This window comes from Diuraphis noxia, unplaced genomic scaffold (assembly GCF_037042655.1).
Source record: "Diuraphis noxia isolate RWA-SAM2 unplaced genomic scaffold, SU_Dnox_SAM2 contig0001, whole genome shotgun sequence".
NCBI lineage: Eukaryota > Metazoa > Arthropoda > Insecta > Hemiptera > Aphididae > Diuraphis > Diuraphis noxia.
In genome coordinates, this window is record NW_028301711.1 from 10215835 (window position 1) to 10237536 (window position 21702).

General features: G+C 29.3%; 1 protein-coding gene and 1 pseudogene across 1 annotated transcript; both read right to left on the bottom strand.

The window, feature by feature from the left end:
* Positions 1-733: 733 nt before the first annotated feature.
* LOC149059560 (uncharacterized) lies at positions 734-15506 on the bottom strand (annotated as a pseudogene).
* Positions 15507-17983: 2477 nt separating this feature from the next.
* LOC149059561 (uncharacterized) lies at positions 17984-19569 on the bottom strand. The gene is made up of 2 exons (XM_089224881.1): positions 18078-19569; positions 17984-17994 (listed from the first exon to the last, which is right to left on the bottom strand). Exons 1-2 carry the CDS (start codon positions 19567-19569, stop codon positions 17984-17986), a joined length of 1503 nt encoding a protein of 500 aa, XP_089081007.1.
* Between the last annotated feature and the right edge of the window lie 2133 nt (positions 19570-21702).

Here is a 21702-nt window from a genome sequence, read left to right on the forward strand (position 1 = left end):
GATTAAAATTAATCTCAATGTTTGGAAAATGACGTTCTGTATCTAAAATAAAAATAAAAATTAATTTAATTAAAATTAAAGTTTCAAGTTCCCACCAAAAGTTATTTGTAATTACAAAAAAATTACTAGTTAATATTGCTATTCATTGTTTTAATGTTTATTTTTTTACAAACTTAAATTTAATAACAAAAATTGAAATTAAAAACTTAATTCAAGGTGGACCTAATGCAGAATATTTCCATAACCGAAAAGGATGGTTTTCACTTAATGTCCAGACTGTAGTTTCTCCTAAATTGAAAATTATGGATATTGTTGTTCGCTGGCCAGGTTCAACACATGACTCTACAATATTTTCACATTCAAAAATAAATAATGATTTACATATTACTCAAAGCTGGGGAAATAGCTTAATAGTGGCAGATTCTGGTTATGCCAATACTATGCATATTGTCACACCATTCCTGAACCCCCGTGCAGGGCCAGAAAACTTATACAACGAATCTCAAATTCGTACTAGAAATCCCGTGGAACGTTCTTATGGTGTTTGGAAACGACGATTTCCAGTTTTGTCACTCGGGATGAGATTGCAAATCTCTAATATACAAACTGTTATAATTGCTTGTTCGGTTCTTCACAATATTGCAATTGACTGTAATGAAGAAATGCCAATGGATGATATTCATAATTGTATGATATTAATATATAATATTACCTGATGAACTGATAGAAATAATCAATACACCCATAATAGAAAATCGGCAAAATAATGCTAGAACAAGATTAGTAAATTAATATTTTTCACATCTCTAAAATTAATAAATAACTCATAACTTTTATAAATAACTTAAATATAATAATAATCACTTTTAAACATAAGTAATAATTTTAATAGTAAAAAATAATAAACAGTACATTTTAATTGATATTACTAAATAATGTTAGTTTTAAAACAGTTAATAAAAATAATAATACTTATAATTTGATTTAATTAAATTTTTTAGTTTGAATTTTTAATTTTATGAAGAAAATATATTTTTTTTAATGTTGCATTCATATTGAAGAGCCAACATTTTTAGTTCATGCTCTTCGTTCATATGTTTTATTTTTAATTGGTGCAGTTCTCTGCTTTGTTCAAGTTCTTGCTTGACCAACTCTTTTTGCAAACACACTAAACTTTCTTTTTCTTCTGCCAAGTTTGCAATTTTTTCACTTGCCGATGCATAACACATTTTTTTCTTTTTAAATGGTTGTTCTAGGAAAGAAGGAAAAAGAAAAGAATAGTGAAAAGGATGAGGATAAGGGAAATTAGCATAAAGATTTTTTAATAATTTACATAATTTGTTCAAATAGTAAATAATATAAGAGTCAGTATAATATTGGTTGCTTAGCTACTATATGAGTATAAAGTTAGTGCAAAAATCTTTAGTATGCATTGAGTTATAAATTATTATTAATTTTGATTGCAGTAATATTTGAAAGAAACAGTATACCTACTATTATTTTTAAATTCTATATATTAATAACTTATATCAGGTTCGTATTAATTCAATTTTGAAGAAGTAACAGTTAGGATTCTCAAATGTTCAATTGAATGGGACACTCAAAAGATAATATTATAATATTATAGGATTTCTTGACATTAAATTTAAATCATCATTAACTTTGACTAACCCCATAACAATAATAATAAATAATAATAATACATCCATGATCCATTTTTTCTTGAGGGGGAGAAAATGTGCTTATTTTTTTTTCTTCATACCTATTTGTTTAACCTATAATAAACTATTAAAAATATATTCACAATATAGATTCAAATAACCAAATTTTTGTAACATATTACCTGAAACAAGTTCAACTCATATCTGAAACCAACTTACCAGAGCAGAAATAATTTACCTGTTTTTTTTTTAGATGGTGATACACTGAAACTTAACTCAGTAGCTATTGGTTTTGATCTTAATAATTTTACAGAATCAGAAGAAGTCCATGTTGATACACTTGGTACTATAATAAAAGAAGAGCTAAGTTAATTCTGTTTATAGTAAAGTTGTAATTTCTTTTCTTTTGATTTTATATAACTCACTTTGTATGACATTAGTATTTGATTGCAAAATGTCTTCTGTGATAAGGTCTTCGCTTTTATTATTTTCATCAGTTGGCCAAACTTCTATTTCAAATTGATCATACACTGGATCAATGATTCCATTTGAATTATCTGCTGTTTAGTATAATACATAATTTGCTAAATATTTACAATTATAATTATTGTTTTCTCAAATAATTAAGTATTATAACATATAGTCATGATATGATCGAACTGAGAAAAAAGTAACTAATTAAATAAATTAAAATGTAAATTAACTTCTTATGACGTTAGAATCAAACGCACAGTAAATTCCTTCAACAGATACTTGAATAGTTCTGTATAGTTCTGATTCAAGTTCTGTAGAAGGTTCAGATACATTTTTAAAAGGACCACCACCAGTAACAAAAAGCTGAGATTTGATACCTCTTAAATTTTTTTTTATGTTGTCATATTTTTGTTTTAAACAACTTGCAGTTCTTGGCTATTAAAGTAAAATAAATTAAATACTTACTTACTAATTACCAATTGTACAAAAATATGATGTATTCTTACAGATCCTGGTGATTGGCTGTTATATTGTTCAGCAATTTCTCCCCAAGTCTTTTCTTTGTCTTTCCAGGTAACAGCATTGGATGATTTATTTTCCAACACTGTTTTCCTGGAAAGAGCAATTTTTAATAAAAGTTCCTTTTCGGAAAAACTGAAATTATTGGAACGTTTCCTTTTACTTAACTCACTCATTTTATATTCTTCACTAAAAGACGGATTAAAGATTTTTACACAACTACAAAGTACAAGTCTACAAACGTATTATGTAAAATCAACCCGCAACCGGCACTTTCAAAACACAATCACTGATAATAGCAAAAGCAAAATAAGATAATACACTTTTTACAGTATGACCATTAATAAGATATATTGATTTTACGATTAACCTCTAGTTAATTAACTGGCACATCAATTTCATTTGATAAACAGTGCACTATTTAACTGGCATTTTGAACGATAGTTAAATTAAACTGATGGTTAACTAACTGGCAGTTATTATGCCAATTGAAAAACCGGCCCTTAGAAGATATATTCTAAGACAGTGGTATTTATCATACAATTATTGGTGGTATTTCTCATGTAGGTATTTAATATTAAAAGTTAAAACTATACTCTATGTAACAACATTCATATTAATACATTATACATTAAATTTGTAGTTAATAATTTCGGCCAGTCTATTTACCACATAGTGCGTAACCAACACGGACTATAAGATGTACCTTATATTTTAGATTCTTAGACCTTAGTATATCTTAGTGCGTGGTAATCGATTACCTACCTATATTATAATCTGAGAATGTGCCAAGTATATTTCTCTTAAATAATAGACATTAAAGGTAAATAGGTATAAGGTATATATTCTCAAATATAAAAACGGATTAACAGTTCAGTTAATTAAATGATGAACAATAGGTAGACCGAAGGATTTGGGCGGCATCTGACCGTCAAAAAGTTATGGCTCACGATCATGAATACATTCATACCATTTAATCTATTCTGTGTTCATACCTTGTTGTTTATAATATTATGTTATATCATGGGTATTAATATAATATTAAACTATCAAGCTAGTATCAACACTACCAACCACAGAATATTATTATTCTAATACACAGACTTCTATAATAAAGTTAGTATAGATGTCTGTGTTCTAATATAATTATTCTGTGCTATCAACAACGAATCGTGGGGACAAGTTATAATAATGTTCGTATCCGTGACTACTGACTATAGGCGTGTTTTGGCGACGCAGTTTTGAGCAACCTGATTTAGAATCGTTTGCTCAAATAACCACTTGGTTGCTATATCGCCAAAACGTTTTGTTTACTGTACAGTATCTTTTTTTAAGTTTGTGGTGATAACTGATAAATGATAGTGTGATAACTATAAAATGGTAATTAAATAAAAATGTACCTATACTTATTTTATTTTTTAATTTAAATATCTAAACCTTATACCTTATTCATTATGAATGATGAAAGTGAATTAGTACTAGTAATGCTAAGCTATATTATGGAGTCGCAATCAACTGTTCTAAAATATAGACAGTTATGTTGGAATGTATTACAATATAAAAGAAAAACAAATTTAAGAATACTAAAGTTGTTGTTGAGTCGTCAAAGTCATATAAGGTTGCAGAATCCTATAGATACGATTATAAAAGATTATGGAGACAGTGATTTCCATTCTCATTTTCGAATGATGCGTCAAACATTTTTTAAACTTGTACAGATCTGCTTAAAAGAATGTAATTTAACTAAAAAATACTCTGGAGGAAATCAACCTTTGTCTGTTGAAAAAAAAATTCTCATAACATTATCGCCAAAACAATTTGTTTGTTAAATTAGTTACTAGGTTGCTAAAAACTGCATCGCCAAAACACACCTTATGTTGTCTATTAACAAACTGTCGAGTGCAATGTGTACTATTTAATTACGGGTAATACCCCTTATTGGGTTAGTTTAATTTCGTATAATTACCTAATTATATTTATATTATATTTTTAAAGTGTTGTACAGTGTTATTCAGTGTTTTATTTTCAAATATTCCGATATTCGTCAATCGTCATTTAATCGCCGACCGCTGAGAGACTCGGGTCACTGATAGTAAAATATTATTTGATGGTGTTCAAAATGCTCTGACAAAGATATGGATCAACATTTGCAAGTAGGTACGTTCAGTATGTTTCATTATACTATACCACATATAAATAGAACTAAGTAGTAAGTTTATAGAATGGTCAATATTGATTGTGTAAATTAAATTAGTTTTTAATTAGTTAATAAATTAATAGGTAGGTAAGTGATGTTTTTCTCTCCCTTAGATACTCCACTATTGTAAAGGAGGGTGGGTAGTATAAAAAAATTAATTTTGTCCCACGTATATTTAGGTTTCTGGCCGTTCTTCACGCAACTGAATTATTAACTATTAAGTATATTAATACATTTTAGACTAGATTATAAGCATTTGACTTTGATAAATTATGTAGATCGCTAAAATACTTTATAATATTAAGCAGATTTGTCTTTTGAAAATGATTCGATTTTAAATTTAATGTATCATACACAATAATATGTCTAATACTATCTAAATTTTGTTGACTCTCATTGTATAGGTACTAAAATCTACTAATTATCAATGATAAACGATAATACATTAATACTTCATACTATTGAGTATATTATTTAGGGAATATAATTAAGGATCCTTTCATATTATTATTATCAAATTTTACTTTATGCCTATGGCTATGGGCCTCTATAAAAAAAAAAAAAAACTTTATACCTAGATAATTTTCTGTGTAGAATGTACAATCAATATCATAACATTCATAACTTACTATAACTAGAGTCCAATCTCATAAACATGGTATTAATTATTAGTACCTAAGTATTATTATTTTTGAAAATATAGGTTGCTTTTCGTTCAATTAAAATTCAACGGATTTCAAAATTATTTTTTTCTCCTTATTATAAATGAATAACTACAAAATGGCTCTTTTTTTAAAATTTTTTTTAGACCCTGGTAAAGATAGGCAACAGTAGGTTATTAGTAATAATATTTTTTTTTTTTTTTTTTTTTTTAGGGTTAAGGCTTCGACAACTGAGGTCATTAGCCTGGGGGAACTGTAGGGGAAGGTACTGTAGGTTTTAAACACGTGGGTCTTTTGGCAGAATTTTGAATGGGCACCCGTAGGTTTCTGCCATGCCCGGTTGGGAGGCCGCCGCCGCCGTGGTCTCTCTCACCGACAAACATAGGACACCGAGAAATGCCCAAAGAGCGATGCCGCCCGTGACCGAGATTCGAACCGGCGACTGCGTGCATGGCAACAGACGCCTTAGTCCGCTCGTCCACTCCACCCCCCAGTAATAATATTATTAATATATGAATGTATAGTTGTCATAATATTGTAACATATATAATATATTGTCATAATGTTGTAACATTAAAACATTTGTGAGAATCGTGAGTTAACTTAGATTTCTTTATATACATAAAAATTATCAAGGGCCTCCGACGCACCATGAACCAGACCGACACTGACTGTCAATTAAATGATAATAACATGGGTACTCACAATTAAAAGTTTGTAACGGGGTTTTGGAACCTGTTATATTTAGATAATTCAGTGAGGGTTTTCAGAGCCCTATGAATTATATTTTAACCGTAACTCGGGAGCTTCAGGAAAGATAGATCAAATATTAAGCTCTAGTTGATATGTTTTTTATTATAGCACCATACTTATTACATACATACACAATATTCATTAAGCAATATTCATAAAATACGCAATACTTAATAACTACAAAAATATCGAAAGGCTTACTCACAGGTATGGTCTTCCGGAGTTCGTTGGCTTGCGGGCAGCTCTACTGGACCCAGAACTAACGAACTTAACATTGTGTGTCTCTTATATATGTCAACAGTTGTTTGTGTATTTGTGTACGGATAACCCTACTGTGTATATAAGCCTTCTCCCTTATTATTCTTATTTATAATTTAGTAACATATAGCAGTGTCACATATATGTAATATGTTACAAGTTGTTATATATTATATATAAATAAAAGTTGATACTAGTTTTCAATTGTAATTACTTGTCTCAACTAAATGTTTTACGATCAACATTTTTCTTTAAATTAGATTTACATAATGTATATTTCTAATTTCCCCAAAAAAATGTATTACAACTTACATTTTATACAATAGAATAGGAAATATTTACTCCTAAACCATACAATTTATGGGGGAGTAAAATTTTAAAGTAGGAAATATTTACTCCCGGAAAATTTTACTCCTCAGATAATGGAGAAAATAACTATTTATTTTATTAATAAATAATTAATTAATAAGTTATTTTCTCCATTATCTGGGGAGTAAAATTTTCCGGGAGTAAATATTTCCTACTTTAAAATTTTACTCCCTAGCAAATTGTATTTCTAGGAGTAAATATTTCCTATTCTAAAATTTTACTCCCCCATAAATTGTAATGTTTGGGAGTAAATATTTCTTATTCTAAAATTTTACTCCACAACAAATTGTATGTCTGGGAGTAAATATTTCCTATTATACAATTTTACTCCCTCATAAATTGTATTTCTGGGAGTAAATATTTCCTATTATAAAATTTTACTCCCCCATAAATTGTATTGTTCGGGAGGAAGATATTTATCAGGAAAATATTTTAATTCATAGATTATCTTAGCATTTTTTTTCAACCTGTTAGGGGGTTAGGGGAACTAACTGATATTTGTTATTATTACTCAATTCATAATGTTAATTATGTATTATCTAGTACAGTTATAATAATTTATGTCTTTTTCTAATTTTTTTGTATTCCTTAATTTCAATTTATTATGATTCAATATTATGTTTTCTGTTAAAAACAACTATATAGTGTATACACACTGAACTAGGTAGCAAACTATCCAATTGGCAACTCACATGACCAGCAGTCCACTCAGGCACGGGATCATACATAACTTAAAGTGCAAATAATACTTTAAATTTATTGGGGTAAATTTAAAGTATTAAAATGAAGGAGGCCCCAGTGCAACAATCAATATTCAATTTTCAAAAAATTTTCAGGAGAAAAAAAACTATCTATAAAATTGGTAAATTTACAAAAAATTAAAAATGTAGTGTTATTATTTTTGTAAAAGTTAGATGCATTAGTTGAGCCCATTTCCTTCGTTTTAAATTTTATATTCTTGATAATATTTATAAAAAACTATGATGCCTAATTATTATATAATATTAGGATATTATCCTATTAATTAACAAAATATTGTATTGTAGTCAATAAGTCCTCTATTATTAGTATGTAGTTAATTGAGCCAGATTTCATAAGCATAACAACATTAAAAAAAAAAAAAAAAAAAAACATTTTTATGTATTATATAAAAAAATAAAAAAATAACAATAGGTACATAGACGACTAATCAAGTATAAAATTATAATGAATGAGATGATATTAAATAATATTTTATTATTATTAATATTATTTTAAACAATAAACATAACAAATTTAAAAAATAAACAAATTTAATTAATGACGAATATAAAAATTAACAATATAGACTGCTTAGTCCTTGTCATTTTTCAAGAATAAAATTATAATAAATGAGATGATACATATTAAATAATATTTTATTACTATTAATTATTAATATTTTGTTGCTATTAATTACCTATTAATGATATATTATAGTTTTTATTTGTTATCTTCTACAGAAGTAACAACATCAAAATGGTTACTATTCGAGTTGATTAAATATACACATTTCTCATGCATATTAAATGTGTCTGGAATTCTACCAGATTTATGGAACACTTGCCAGTCCTGTTTGTTGAAAAGGTATATACCACTATAGTTGTGTTCATCGAAAGAGCTGCAGAAAATAACTCAACTTCAGTAGCCCAAATAGCTGAAATATAGGTAATTATTTTTAATACTTTTATCAAATAATTAATTTTATTCTTTTGAATAATTAATAATACCATAATATCATAATATCATAATACAATATATTTTAATTTGGTATAAAATGTTTTATAGTATATAGTTGAATGAAATATAAAATCAGATGTAATACAAGTAAATAAAATAATAGAATATATTATCTCTCTGCCCTCCCCCCTCCTACCACACACATACTCAAACATTTTTTTATGCAATTATCATGTATTTTAATTATATGATTCATAATATTATATTCATATTGGAATTCATTCCTATGCCAATATTTAGCACGAATTTGGAATTTGGACCTAAAATTTGCACGTCCTAATCAGTTGTCCATTTTTGCACATTTCCCTAGACCAAATACAAAATTTTTGATTTTTAGCAATATTTAAACTATAAAAATTATGAAAATAGTTGTACAAATATACGTGATGCTGATTGCATAAAAAATTTTATGTTTTTTGAATGTATAGAGAAGTGTCACAGGGTTGTTACACGATACTTGCATTTTACTTATACAGGATGTAACAGAAAGATCTGACAGATGAAATAACTTTTGTTCTAATCAATATTTTTAAATTTTGTTTTTTATGTATAATTTGTAGCCACTTGTGCTACATATATAATTTTTTTTTTAAATGATTTTTATTTTTTAATACGGAAAATTAAAAAAAAATGATTTTTATTTTTTAATACTGAAAATTAAAAAAAAATCATTTTTATTTTTTAGTTTTGAAAATTAAAAATTAAAATTTGATTAAAATTTTTTCGGATAACTTCAAAATAGCCAATTTGTGAATCTGATTATAAGTAAAAATGTTATGGTAAAAACATTTGTCTAAGTCAAGTAGTTTATTTTTAAAATTTTTTAAAATATCAATATTTTTTTGATTAAATTAATTTGGAACTTAATAACTTTTTCAAAATATTTTTTTAGGAATTTGCTGACATGAGTATATTTTTTAAACTATTTACTTTTTTTTTTGTCAGTTCTTCCTGTTACACCTGGTATATAAATGTCCAGTATCGTGTAGTATTTTTTTCTGCAGATAGTAAAATATCCTACTTAAATATATAATGAATAATCATACAAAAATATTAAATTGTGTTTCACTGTGCTATTTGACGGCCATTATTTGCCGGAAGAGGAGGCGGTAACAGTGGTTCAAGTTGTACAGGTGGTAGCTGCTGAATTTCATCTTCCTGATGTATTATATCAAATGTGAGTAACATAATATAATGTAATAAATATATAATTTATACAGACATATTCATTAAAAGACTACAACTTAATATTTACCATTAGGTAATGGACCGATTTCATTGTCCAAGTATCCTCTCTCGCCACATGTGCGACTCTTCTAAGGAAGGATGAGATGTTATATCGACCATTAAGGAATAGAGTCGACAACTAGTCGGAAACTAGTCGAAGAGGATTTTGTAAGACCTCATTATTTCTATCCCGACTTGTGATAATTGGTCTACGAACCTAAAAAGAAAAAAAATATTAAGCATCAAGAAATATTAAGTTATAAATAAATCTAACCTGTTGTCCATTTATTATTTGTCTGGTTTCTCTTCTAACTCGAGATTCTACTGAACGAAGTCTGTCTGTATTCAAAAATATTCATAATTTTTTATTATGTTTTAGTAGTATAATATAATAACTCAACTGAATATTTCACAGAACTTACCATAGAATGTCCAAACTGGAGGGTGTTGACCAATGGTGGTTTTCAGCATACTATGAAAACTCTCCATATAGTTATTTGTCCGAATATTTAATCCATACACAGAAAATCCAACTAGACCTACAGTATCGATCCAGTAATGTTGAATGTAATTAAACATATCATCAAAATATTGCATTATGTCCATATGCCTTGCTAATTGTTGGCTTACAAAAAACCCTCCAGTGATATGGAAGTCAATTGGCAATTGAGGGTCCCTTTCCGGAGGTAAATGTGGTAGTGCAGTGATCTTAAATAAAACAATAAATAAATATTTGAAAGTTTTATAGAATATCTAACTATATGGTGTTATAAGCCTACCATTCGGATAATGGTGGCTACATTAAAGTTGTTGCGAATAATTTCATTCATGCCATGTGTCCGAATATATCTTACAATGCTCTGTTACCAAAAATATTTTATTAAATTTTATACTATTAGTATACACTATATACACAAATTTAAATGATAAAATATGTCATTTTCGTAAGAGAAAATTTTATATGAAAATGTGTTTACCTGATTGAAATGGAACCAGCAACCAACTAATCGACAGTCCAGTATTACTCTTCGAATGGCATTTCGTTGAGCCATTTCAAAGTCTGCAATAATTTGCATTCTATTCCATTCAACAAGTTCAAAAGGCAGATCCGTTGTTAAAAACTGCCACAATCTTATATATACCGACTTTGTTCTTTGATTTGTAAGTGCATAAACAAGAGGAATGGACTGCGAGATAGAAAAAAAAACAAATAATTATGACAGTCCAGTATTACTCTTCGAATGGCATTTCGTTGAGCCATTTCAAAGTCTGCAATAATTTGCATTCTATTCCATTCAACAAGTTCAAAAGGCAGATCCGTTGTTAAAAACTGCCACAATCTTATATATACCGACTTTGTTCTTTGATTTGTAAGTGCATAAACAAGAGGAATGGACTGCGAGATAGAAAAAAAAAACAAATAATTATGACTGATTAGAGTAAGTAATAACTAATGATATATTATGCTATACGAGGTGTGGCAATTAAATAACGAGAATTTTTAATTTTATAACATTTATTTAATATTTACAATGATTTATACACCCATGCCTTCACAGTACTCTCCTCCAAGTCTAACACACTTGGTCCAGCGTTCTTCCCATTTCTGAAAGCACTCCTGGAAGTCTCCAGAAATTAAACTCTTCAAAACCGTTGTTACGGCACGTTGAATATCTTCCAAATCCTCATAGCGATGCCCTTTCATTGGTTCCTTTAACTTTGGAAATAGCCAGAAGTCCAGTAAAGCCAGATCAGGGCTGTACCGTTGGTGGGGGGAGCGTTGTTATGTTCCTACTGGTCAAAAACTGTTGAACTTTTAATGATGAGTGTGCAGACGCATTGTCATGGTGAAGGACCCAACCATTTTTGGCTAATTCCGGCCTTACACGAGACATTCTATGACACAATCGCTTAAGAACTTCAATATAAAATACTCTTGTCACTGTTTGACCTTGTGGAACAAATTCTTTGTGCACAACACCCCTAATATCGAAGAAACAGATCAGCATGGTTTTGATTTGACATTGCATCGTCTTGCGCTGATTCTCGACTTGATGCAAAACGTGATGCCCATTCGTACACACGTGGTTTTGATAAGCAGTCATTACCGAACACACGCTGTAATTTACGAAAAATTTTGGCCGTTTTTTCACAAGATTTCACCAGAAACTTGGTGACGATTCGTTGCTCGTTTTTCACGTCACACATTTTTGTACGTCACGACACTACACTACTAACTTTAAAAAATCGGAGAGCACAAAATATAACACCGACCACTATCAAATTTGGCAGACTTGTGTATTACCTCGTGAACTTAAGGTCAACAAATTTTCAAGGTATTAGTGTTACCACTATAGGAGATAGAAACAAATTCTCGTTATTTAATTGCCACACCTCGTACTTTTGCATTTATAATAATACTATAATTTTGATCAACAGCAGTTTATCAGGAATTATTTTAAAAATACAGAAAATTTTATTTTGTCAAATCTTACAATTTTATCCAGGACTGCATGTATGGTCACTAAGTGATCAATATCTCCTGGAAAATGTGGTACTACCCCAAAAGTACCATCAACGGCTAAAACTTGAGCTCTTTGGAGGAATGGTATGTGTTGCCGTATAAAATCAATGTTTTCAAATAATAAACCTCCAAATACTGAGTGTCCGTCTTGAATAAATTCAAGGAAACCTTGGTAGAAGGATACATTGTTGATGTCATCTACCACAAATGACAGACGACGTTGCCACCTAACAGAGGCTATTGTCTCTCCCGTTGACCTCAAATCGGCTGGTATTGTGGGCGAAACAGTTCTTCGAGCCTGCCGTACAACTCTTAGAGCTTGTTCAACATTTACTTCCATTGCCGCATTTGGATATCTACAAATGTTGTTATAGTAAAAAATTTATTTGGAATATCACTAGCATAATGTATTACTATTTGATTGCATTTAATAAAGTTGTATCATCTATTTCACAGATCAAAAAAATCAGGAATTCTTACCTTCTAGCTGATTCCTCATAAATTGCTCTCGCAGACACACCTTCCACCACAGCTCGATCTCTTAAATTCTGTAAAAACTGACCTAACTCAATATCGTGACCCGGTCTGTGGTTGTGTAATTGGTACAATACAATATGTGCATTTTCAGGTACTAGCGCCATTGAAGCTGTTGCTCTACAACCTTGTTCATATCGTGAACACCGCAATTGTCTAGTGATAAAATAAATTTAACAATTTATATAAATAAATAATATTTACTATTTAGTTAACCAAGTTATTCAAAACTATATTTATTGTACTATATTATTTTACAGCTGACCTTCGGTTTGTAGACATACGATTTTGAACATAAGTATATCCATTGGGGTCTGCAAAAATTGTTCGACCTCTAACACCAAGTACTCTTCTTGACGATTCTCCATCTACTAAAAATTCCCCAATGACATCTATACCACCATGAGGCAAAAGTGGTGATCTAGAACGTGATCTTTCACGAAATTCTTGAACACAATTGAAATTATAAAATTTAGTCTTGCAAAATAAATATAGTTCAAAATAGTAATTATAGAATGAATAGTTTATTATAGATAAATTAAGCAAAAAAAAATTTTTGAAATTATTCAAATGTCTTAATGATGCTGGTACATGTGATCTCCCCTCTCCTGTAAACAAATAGGGAAAATAGTACCACTTTAAGATTGGGGGGGGGGGGAAATCTGTCATCCTATGTTTTATTATTTATTTATATTGCTATTTTAGTCATTTATTTCATAATAGTAATATAAGTATAAACTAATAAACAAGTATAGCTTAAAATTAATCTAAGTATTTTGAAAGTGTCATTGTATCATACGAGATACTTAATGAAATGTCCCTAATCACGTAATATAACGAATTAATAATATTAATTACCTACTAGATCATTTCAAAATGTCAAATTACATCAAAATGTCTAAAATAGTTCATTGTTATTATCTAATTTCAACAAAATTTGAACTTCAAATAACTTTTTTTATCTTCTTCTTTTTTAATTAAATGGCGTTTATTGAAAATTTACAATCTGTACATTATATATAATAAGTGAATATGATATGGCATGATAACATAATATAAAAGTGGCTTGAACTTCAAATGTCTACAAAAATTAGTTGTGACTATATATATTTAACATTTTTCAACTTCTTTTGTAATAATGTATTAGAAGCCTCGTATTAAATTTTCAAGATTTTTACCAAACAAATAAAATTTTATTGATATTCTTAGAAAAAAGGTGGTCAAGTGGTTGTCGCTCTGCTGTACAGTAGGTTACAAGTGAGTTACTGTAATTGATTGTGTTAAATTTGAATCCAATGATGTAATATCATTGTATAAGAAAAATGATTCTGAGCGAAGACGGTCAGTCAGTCCATAATACCTTACCAAGTGTATTTTTGGTGATTTTATATTGTGAATAAAGTAATTAATTTTAGTATTAGGCATTAGTATTTACTATAGTTGGTTAAATTCTTTTTTCCCCAAAAAATTACATTTTAAAATGCCATTGCGTGTATATCAAATATAACATACTCTAAGTTTCATATACCAATAAATTATATTTTTAAATTATAACAAAATAACTAAAATTTGTTATTCTTGGTTTAAATATGTTATGTTAAATTTGAAATTAAAATGTCTGTAAAAAATAAATAATATGTCTGTATATTTGTTTGATTTTTTGGTTAAAGTATGAATTATTTATGAGAATCTTTCTTTTAAATTTTCAGCCCTTAGTTATAAACTTATATAAGCTGAACATTTTATAATTTTTCAATTACGATGGTTGATAATTTTCAAGACTTTGATAAATTTTGTCAAAATTCTAACTTCAAACGCTCGTAAAAAACTTTTGTGGATTTACGTTCAACTTTTTTTTAATTTCCACTAACAACTTCCTACTTACGAGGGAAGTTGTATTACATTTTTAAGATTATTGACAGAGTGTAAATTTTTTATCGACATTAATTAAAAAGAAACTAAAAAAATCAAAATATTTTGAACAGTGTATGGGGTATAGAAATTACTAATGTAAACAATCAGTCAAAGAGTCATGTAGGTACCTTTGGTCATGTGTAAGATTAATTGTCTGTATATATGCCCGTTTACGAAAATTTGAAAAAATGTTCATCTCTATATAGTTATTAGTTAATGCTAATTGCTAATATGGAAATTTGGTGAAAACTCGCGGACGTTTATTTATAAATTAAAATAATTCATATATCATTAAAAGGATTTAACTTTGTAATTTCGACATTATAAATAGAGGTACTTAACGTATTAACAATACGATAATTTAATGTTAAATTGTATTTTAAAATAAGTACTGAATTGACGAAATTATTTTAAAAAATATTTTTTTTTTATAAATTGATTTTAAATATAAAATATTCACTATTAATAATAATTATAGTCAAAATAGGTATATTTAAAACACTTTTTTACTACGTGCAAATATTTACATAAAACTCAATTTATCTGAGTCTACCTACTTATTTTGGTTTGGTTTAAAATAATAAAATATTCATTAAAAAGATTTATAAATAGCCATTAATATAATTAAATAAAAATTGCTAGAACTTACCATCCATTGCAGGAAAATAAAAATAAACACAAATGTTTTAATTCCACATTAGAATTTAGAATTCAAATAAGCACCGCTCAAATTTCGCAGGAAGCAAGGTTTGATCTCATACCACCGACAGTTAGAGAATAAATAAAGAGATTCGAAAAAAATATATCTCATTTTATTAATTTAATAAAAATTGGAAGGTCAGGTGTTCAAGAGACCGCAATGTCTATCCAGGATTAAAAGTAGCAGCTAGGTAAAATCTAACAATCTTATCACAATGTCGCTATGGTATATTATGCATTACTTAGCTGAAAAATAACCTTAGGTCTTTTACACTGTTGTAGTAGGTATTTGAAAATTCCGTCCATTGTTCTTTTTTATTCTACTTATATCGGAAGTATCCGCATCGGCTCCGATATCCACAACCACTGGGATTAGAAAAAGAATTACTTGCTTGAGCAACACATACAAAATTTGGTGAGTATGGGTGGGTGGTATGATAGATGTTTGGTACTTGGGTAATTATTTATCATACTATAAGTATAGTGACAATAAGTCTATGACAATGATTATGTACATCTAATATAGGTATATAGAGTATTACATTATTTACTGCAGGTAATTCTTCCTTGAAATTATTTATTTTATCTCAATTTTAAACTAATGTTGTGACATTGTGACACTATAATATACTATTATTGGACGCGCCGGAAGCATAAAATAATATTACGCGTGCCCGAACGCCAATGCTTTAGGGCACCACTAACACCTAGGGCGGAGAAATAATATGGAGATAGCTGGGTGTGTAGTGGTGTAGTAGCTCAAACAGCAGTGGTCGGGGTTGCCGGGCAAATACTGTAGAACTACGTAATGCGTGTTGTGCGAAAGGTGTGTTTTTGTGTACGAGTGTGTTTATAGGTGGATGTGTGTATAATTAATGAAACTAAAATAAAAAATAAAGGGTAACACAATTGCTGGTAAATATATAGTTGTTGTATAATACAAATAATAATAATAATAATAATAAAATCACAGCAACACAAATGTATAAAAATATAATAGGTATGTATAATAAATTAAAGCCCTTATGGCTATAACAGTATATAATATATGACGGCCCTTCTGGCCAGGCAAATGACAATAATATGACGGCAGCTATAAGAGCTGTAGCCCGTATAATTCAGTATATTATCAAGTATAAATGATACTAAATAATATATATAATACAATTCACAGCAAAATTGATGGTAAAAATAAAAGTATAACTCACGGTAGCTATTAGAGCTACGTGAAAATACAAAAATACTAGCCCTTCTGGCTCAACAGAGTAATGCAAAATATACAGCCCTTCTGACGCAATGGAATATAACAATAAATAATAATATAAGTTGTGTACGGCCCTTGTGGCACGATAGAATATATAATAATAAGTATAACGAATATAATAATAATATAAAATAAATAACTCACAGGTTGTCGGTGCACTGCTGGCCAGCCGCTACCTAGCTATATAATAAAAACTCACACACACACAGAAACAAAAAAAATATATAATATAAGCGGCGATTAGCGCCGCACAAAAATAAAGATGTCGATTCGCGACTTACAATAAACTATATAAAAGTGGCGATTTGCGCCGCACAAAATAAAATAAGTGGCGATTTGCGCCCGCACTATTTAAAAATATAAGTGGCGATTTGCGCCCACAAAATAAATAACAATATTATATTATAAGTAAGGTAACAGTGGCGATTCGCGCACATAAAAATACGATATTATAAACGTCGTCAAAGACGAAACGGAACAGCCCGGAGGTTTTATTGCAACTCACAAAAATATACTGGCGTGAATAAAATATAATATAATAATATATGCCTGTAATTAAACGACGGCTGTGTTAACTAATAATAATCGCGCAGCCGATGCGGCGGTTATCTACATATTATATAATAATTCACGATGCAATTAACAAGAATAAAACAATACAAAAATAACTACTAGGTATGTGCTCTGTGTGTGTGTGTCCAGCTATTACTCAAATACATATTGTTACTACAACAATTATTTTTGACATACATACAATATTGTATAGACGTATAGTATTTCACAATACATTTTTTTTTATTTGGTTGTTTATGTTTTAATTTAAATAGTCATAGGTTATAAGCAGGGCTCGTAAGTTCATGCACTAAAAAATGCATAAATAAGCATGCATTCATGCCTTAAAAATTAGCAAAATATGCATTAAAATATGCACTAAAAAGTTTGAAAATATGCATTTATAAGCCCTAAAATTTTTAAATTATGCACTAAAAATATGCATTATGTAAAAAAACCATGGGCAAATTTTAAAATAATAAGAATATATCCATTAATTTAAAAGTGTTTTATTAATTTTAATTTTTATACATTTATTAACCAAAATTAGTAAAATAAAAAAAAATGAATACTTGTGAAGTTCATAATATGGCTTTGTTATCTAATTTTTGAACACCATTATTCTGCACCTACAATGAAAATATTTGGAATTTAATATTAGGTATTTCATTTTGAGATATATTAGTATAATATTTACAAAAATTATACTTACTTAAGAAATTACACTGTATTATTAGCGTTTTTTTGATGTTTTCCAACTTAAAAGATCGGCGATTGTCTACCAATAAGTTTTTGAGCATAGAAAAAGATCTTTCTACGTCTGCTGAAGTAAGGGGTGCATATTTGAAGTACAATAAATCGTTTGCCGTCATATCATCAGGTAGATCTAAATTTGCAATATTGTCTTCTTCGCCACTCAAAACTTTGGAAATTTTACGAATTATGTTGTACCCGATATTTTTGTCCAAAACATATTTTAGTTTTTTTTTAATTTCAATTCCGTGATGTCCTTCTAATTTTGTAAATGTGTCTTGGATTTCTTCGACTATTTTAAGTCCTTCACTTAATAGAATGCTTTGTTCTTGTAGACGCGTGATCGCTATTGGTAGGCAATCAAAGTTTGATTTGATATAAATCAAGTTAGCCTGTAGTTGTTGGAGTTTGAAAACATTTTTCGATTTTTTTATAGCCACAGCATCGCTTTCGTCAAATGATTCAACTATACGTTTTATAGTTTCAAAATGTGTGCAGTAGTACGACGCAGCAGTTAACCATGTACCCCAGCGAGTGATAACAGGTGATGGGGGTAATGGTAAGTCAGGTGCTTCATTTCTAAAGTATTGTATTCTATATGGACATTTTCGAAATACTTGCTTAACGTTGGCCACTAAATCGTCTACATTTCCAAACTGTGAACGAATTTCTTCGGCCACACGATGTAGACCATGTGCCATACAAGTGAGATGAATCATTTTCGTGTAAAAAGATTGTAAAGTACGAGCGGCCTTTGTCATATATGGTGCGGCGTCAGTCACAAATAACAGGACATTATCGTACTGTATTCCGTCGGGCCATAGTAACAACAGTGATTTATCTAATGCTTTACATATAGTACTATGATTTGCTTTTTCCAGTTGATCAATATTTAATAAAAATATTTCACCAGGAGAATCATGCAAGAGTGTTCCAATTATTGTGCTCACTATATACCTGCCCTCAACATCTGTGGTCTCATCCATGGATATCCATATTTTTTTACCGTTAACTTTTTCTTTAATCTCGTTAACCGTATCGATGTAACATTTGTCAACATATCCTAATCGTAATGTTGATTCTACGGGGGTATCCTTCATAGTATACTTTTCAAGAAAACTTCTAAATTGTGGATTGGATAATTTGTTAAGAGGGATATTGGCAGCTAGCATCGCTTTACATAAATCTAAGTTATATTCACTCTTTTTCGATATGGAAGGTACGAGCAGCTGTATTTTTTTGGTTCCTTCCTTTCTTTTGAAACGTTGAACACCACGTACATACTTATCTGAAGCAATGTGTTGTGAAATACTAAAACGTTTTTCACTGGATACTTTTGTTTCACAAACTTTACAGATCAAAACTTTGTTGTCCGTTGAAAAAATATCAGATCCAAATTCCGACACAAAACCTTGCAATCGGCTTGCAACTGTTTTTTTTTCTTTCGGCATTGTTTAAATAAAATATGAATTATGTGTACGGTACCAATATCTCACACGAAAAAAGGAAAGCGAACGGACTACGGAAAACGCGTTAGACTCATACAATTAACAACTCATCGGCGAGACGGTGACTGGCGGGTGCAAGAAAACTATTCTGTACCAATGCACAAAATTATATAATAGATGCGGGTTGGTGAGAAACATTGCACGAGCGTACATGACTGTACAGGTATCGTTTTGACGACGCACGACGGACTTAAAACGGCGGAGGATGGTAGTGGTACGATAACATTGTTTCCGCGGTACTAAGTAAAACGCAATCCAAATAGGTATGTACTAGCTAGGATACTAGGTAGTCACAGGATAATAATAAAAAAAAAATACTATCATTTTGTAAACGGAAAAGTAAATAAGAAACAAGAAACTTTTCAAATATTTGTCTAAAAAATTTTTTTATGAAATAATATGCGCTATCAACTCTAAAAAATCGACTATATGCCAAATATGCCCTAACACCCAAAACATGCAAAAACATGCACTATTAAACTTTATATTATTATTACTACTGTTATGAAACGGATTTGTTTCTCAGTTAGCATGTTTTCCTGTGAAGCAGAAAAAACATGCGGATGCATGAACTTACGAGCCCTGGTTATAAGTATAAATAATTTTGTAGCTAATTTATAAAATAGTGAGTTATATTATATTTATCTTTTTTTTTTATTATTATTACACACATGTTTTAATAGGTATCATTAATTATTATTTAAAAAATTTAACTCGATTGTAGCGATTAGGTGGTGGAATAAGGACTAGGCATTATCTTCTATAATTCAGTTCAACGAGCCTAATTTAAAAGATTCTCGATTCTTGTTATTCATATATTTTTTATTGAAAATAACTTCTAATGACTAAAAATTTGATTTTGAAACTATGAATTTCTAGCTTAAAATAATTTGCGAATTTTCGTGATTTTTACGTATTTTGTCAAAATTCCAACTTTGAATGCTTATATAAAAAAATTGTGACTATGAATGTATTTTATTTTTAACTGCTATTGTAACAATATGGTAGGAACCGTGTGTTAAATTTTCAAGCTTTTCTACCCAACAAATAAATGTTTATTGATATTAATTTAAAAAAAAACTAATAATGATCGAAAATTTCATGCCTATGAATAGTTCAACTTAAGTCGAAAATTTTTGAAAATTGCATGGTGGATAGAATATACTTATATAAACATTCGGTGAAATTTTCATGTATCTATGGTAATATTGTTTTAAAATTACGTCAAAAACCAAAATCGATTTTGTCGAAAACTGATTGTACGTACAATTTCTCATTTTTCCCTTAATTTTTTGTTTGTTTATCCCGATTATTTAGAAAAATATTAAGAAATTTTAACTTTGGCTCCCCCAAAGTACCAACTAGATTCACTTTCTGATCGAACGAGGTACTGAAGTCAAAAATCGAAGCACTTTTACTGCCCCAAAACGTGATGACAGACACAAAAAAAAAAAACACATCACGGTAAAATCAATACATTCATCGCTCAGCTCAGAATCTAAAAATGTATTGTGTGCATGAAAATTTTATTGCGATCGTAGCGAGCTTTTTTTTCTGTCTACTGTTGGGGGCCTTTTTTCTAAATCCCGCACTGGGCCTTTTCGAGCCAGTCCGACACTGGTTGTAAGTATAACATTAAGCGACAGTTCCAGAACACTTCCGCAGTCTCTTTAATATATTGTTTTAAAGGCTTTTGCAATTTCAATCTTTGCTTGTTGAGCAGGGCGCTGATGAGTGATGAGTCATAACTTTGAGTCCCAAGTCAGGAAGTCAGCTATAATAATAGTGTAGTGTGAAGAACATAATAAGGATAGTTATAGAATCCTTTTTATTACATCTCCATGTATAATGGTTTTTTCCTAGGACAGGTGTGTAAGAAGTACACGTCGCACCCGCATGTGTTGTCTCCGTCATACACACGTATGACATAGGCACATAGCATAATTCTGGAGTTACTAAATAATTAATTTATTAGATTATTTTATTGACGATAGCCATAAAATAACGATCTTAAACTTCGGAAGTTAAAATAACTTACCTACACAAGTACTTAATTATATTTAATATTTTAATATA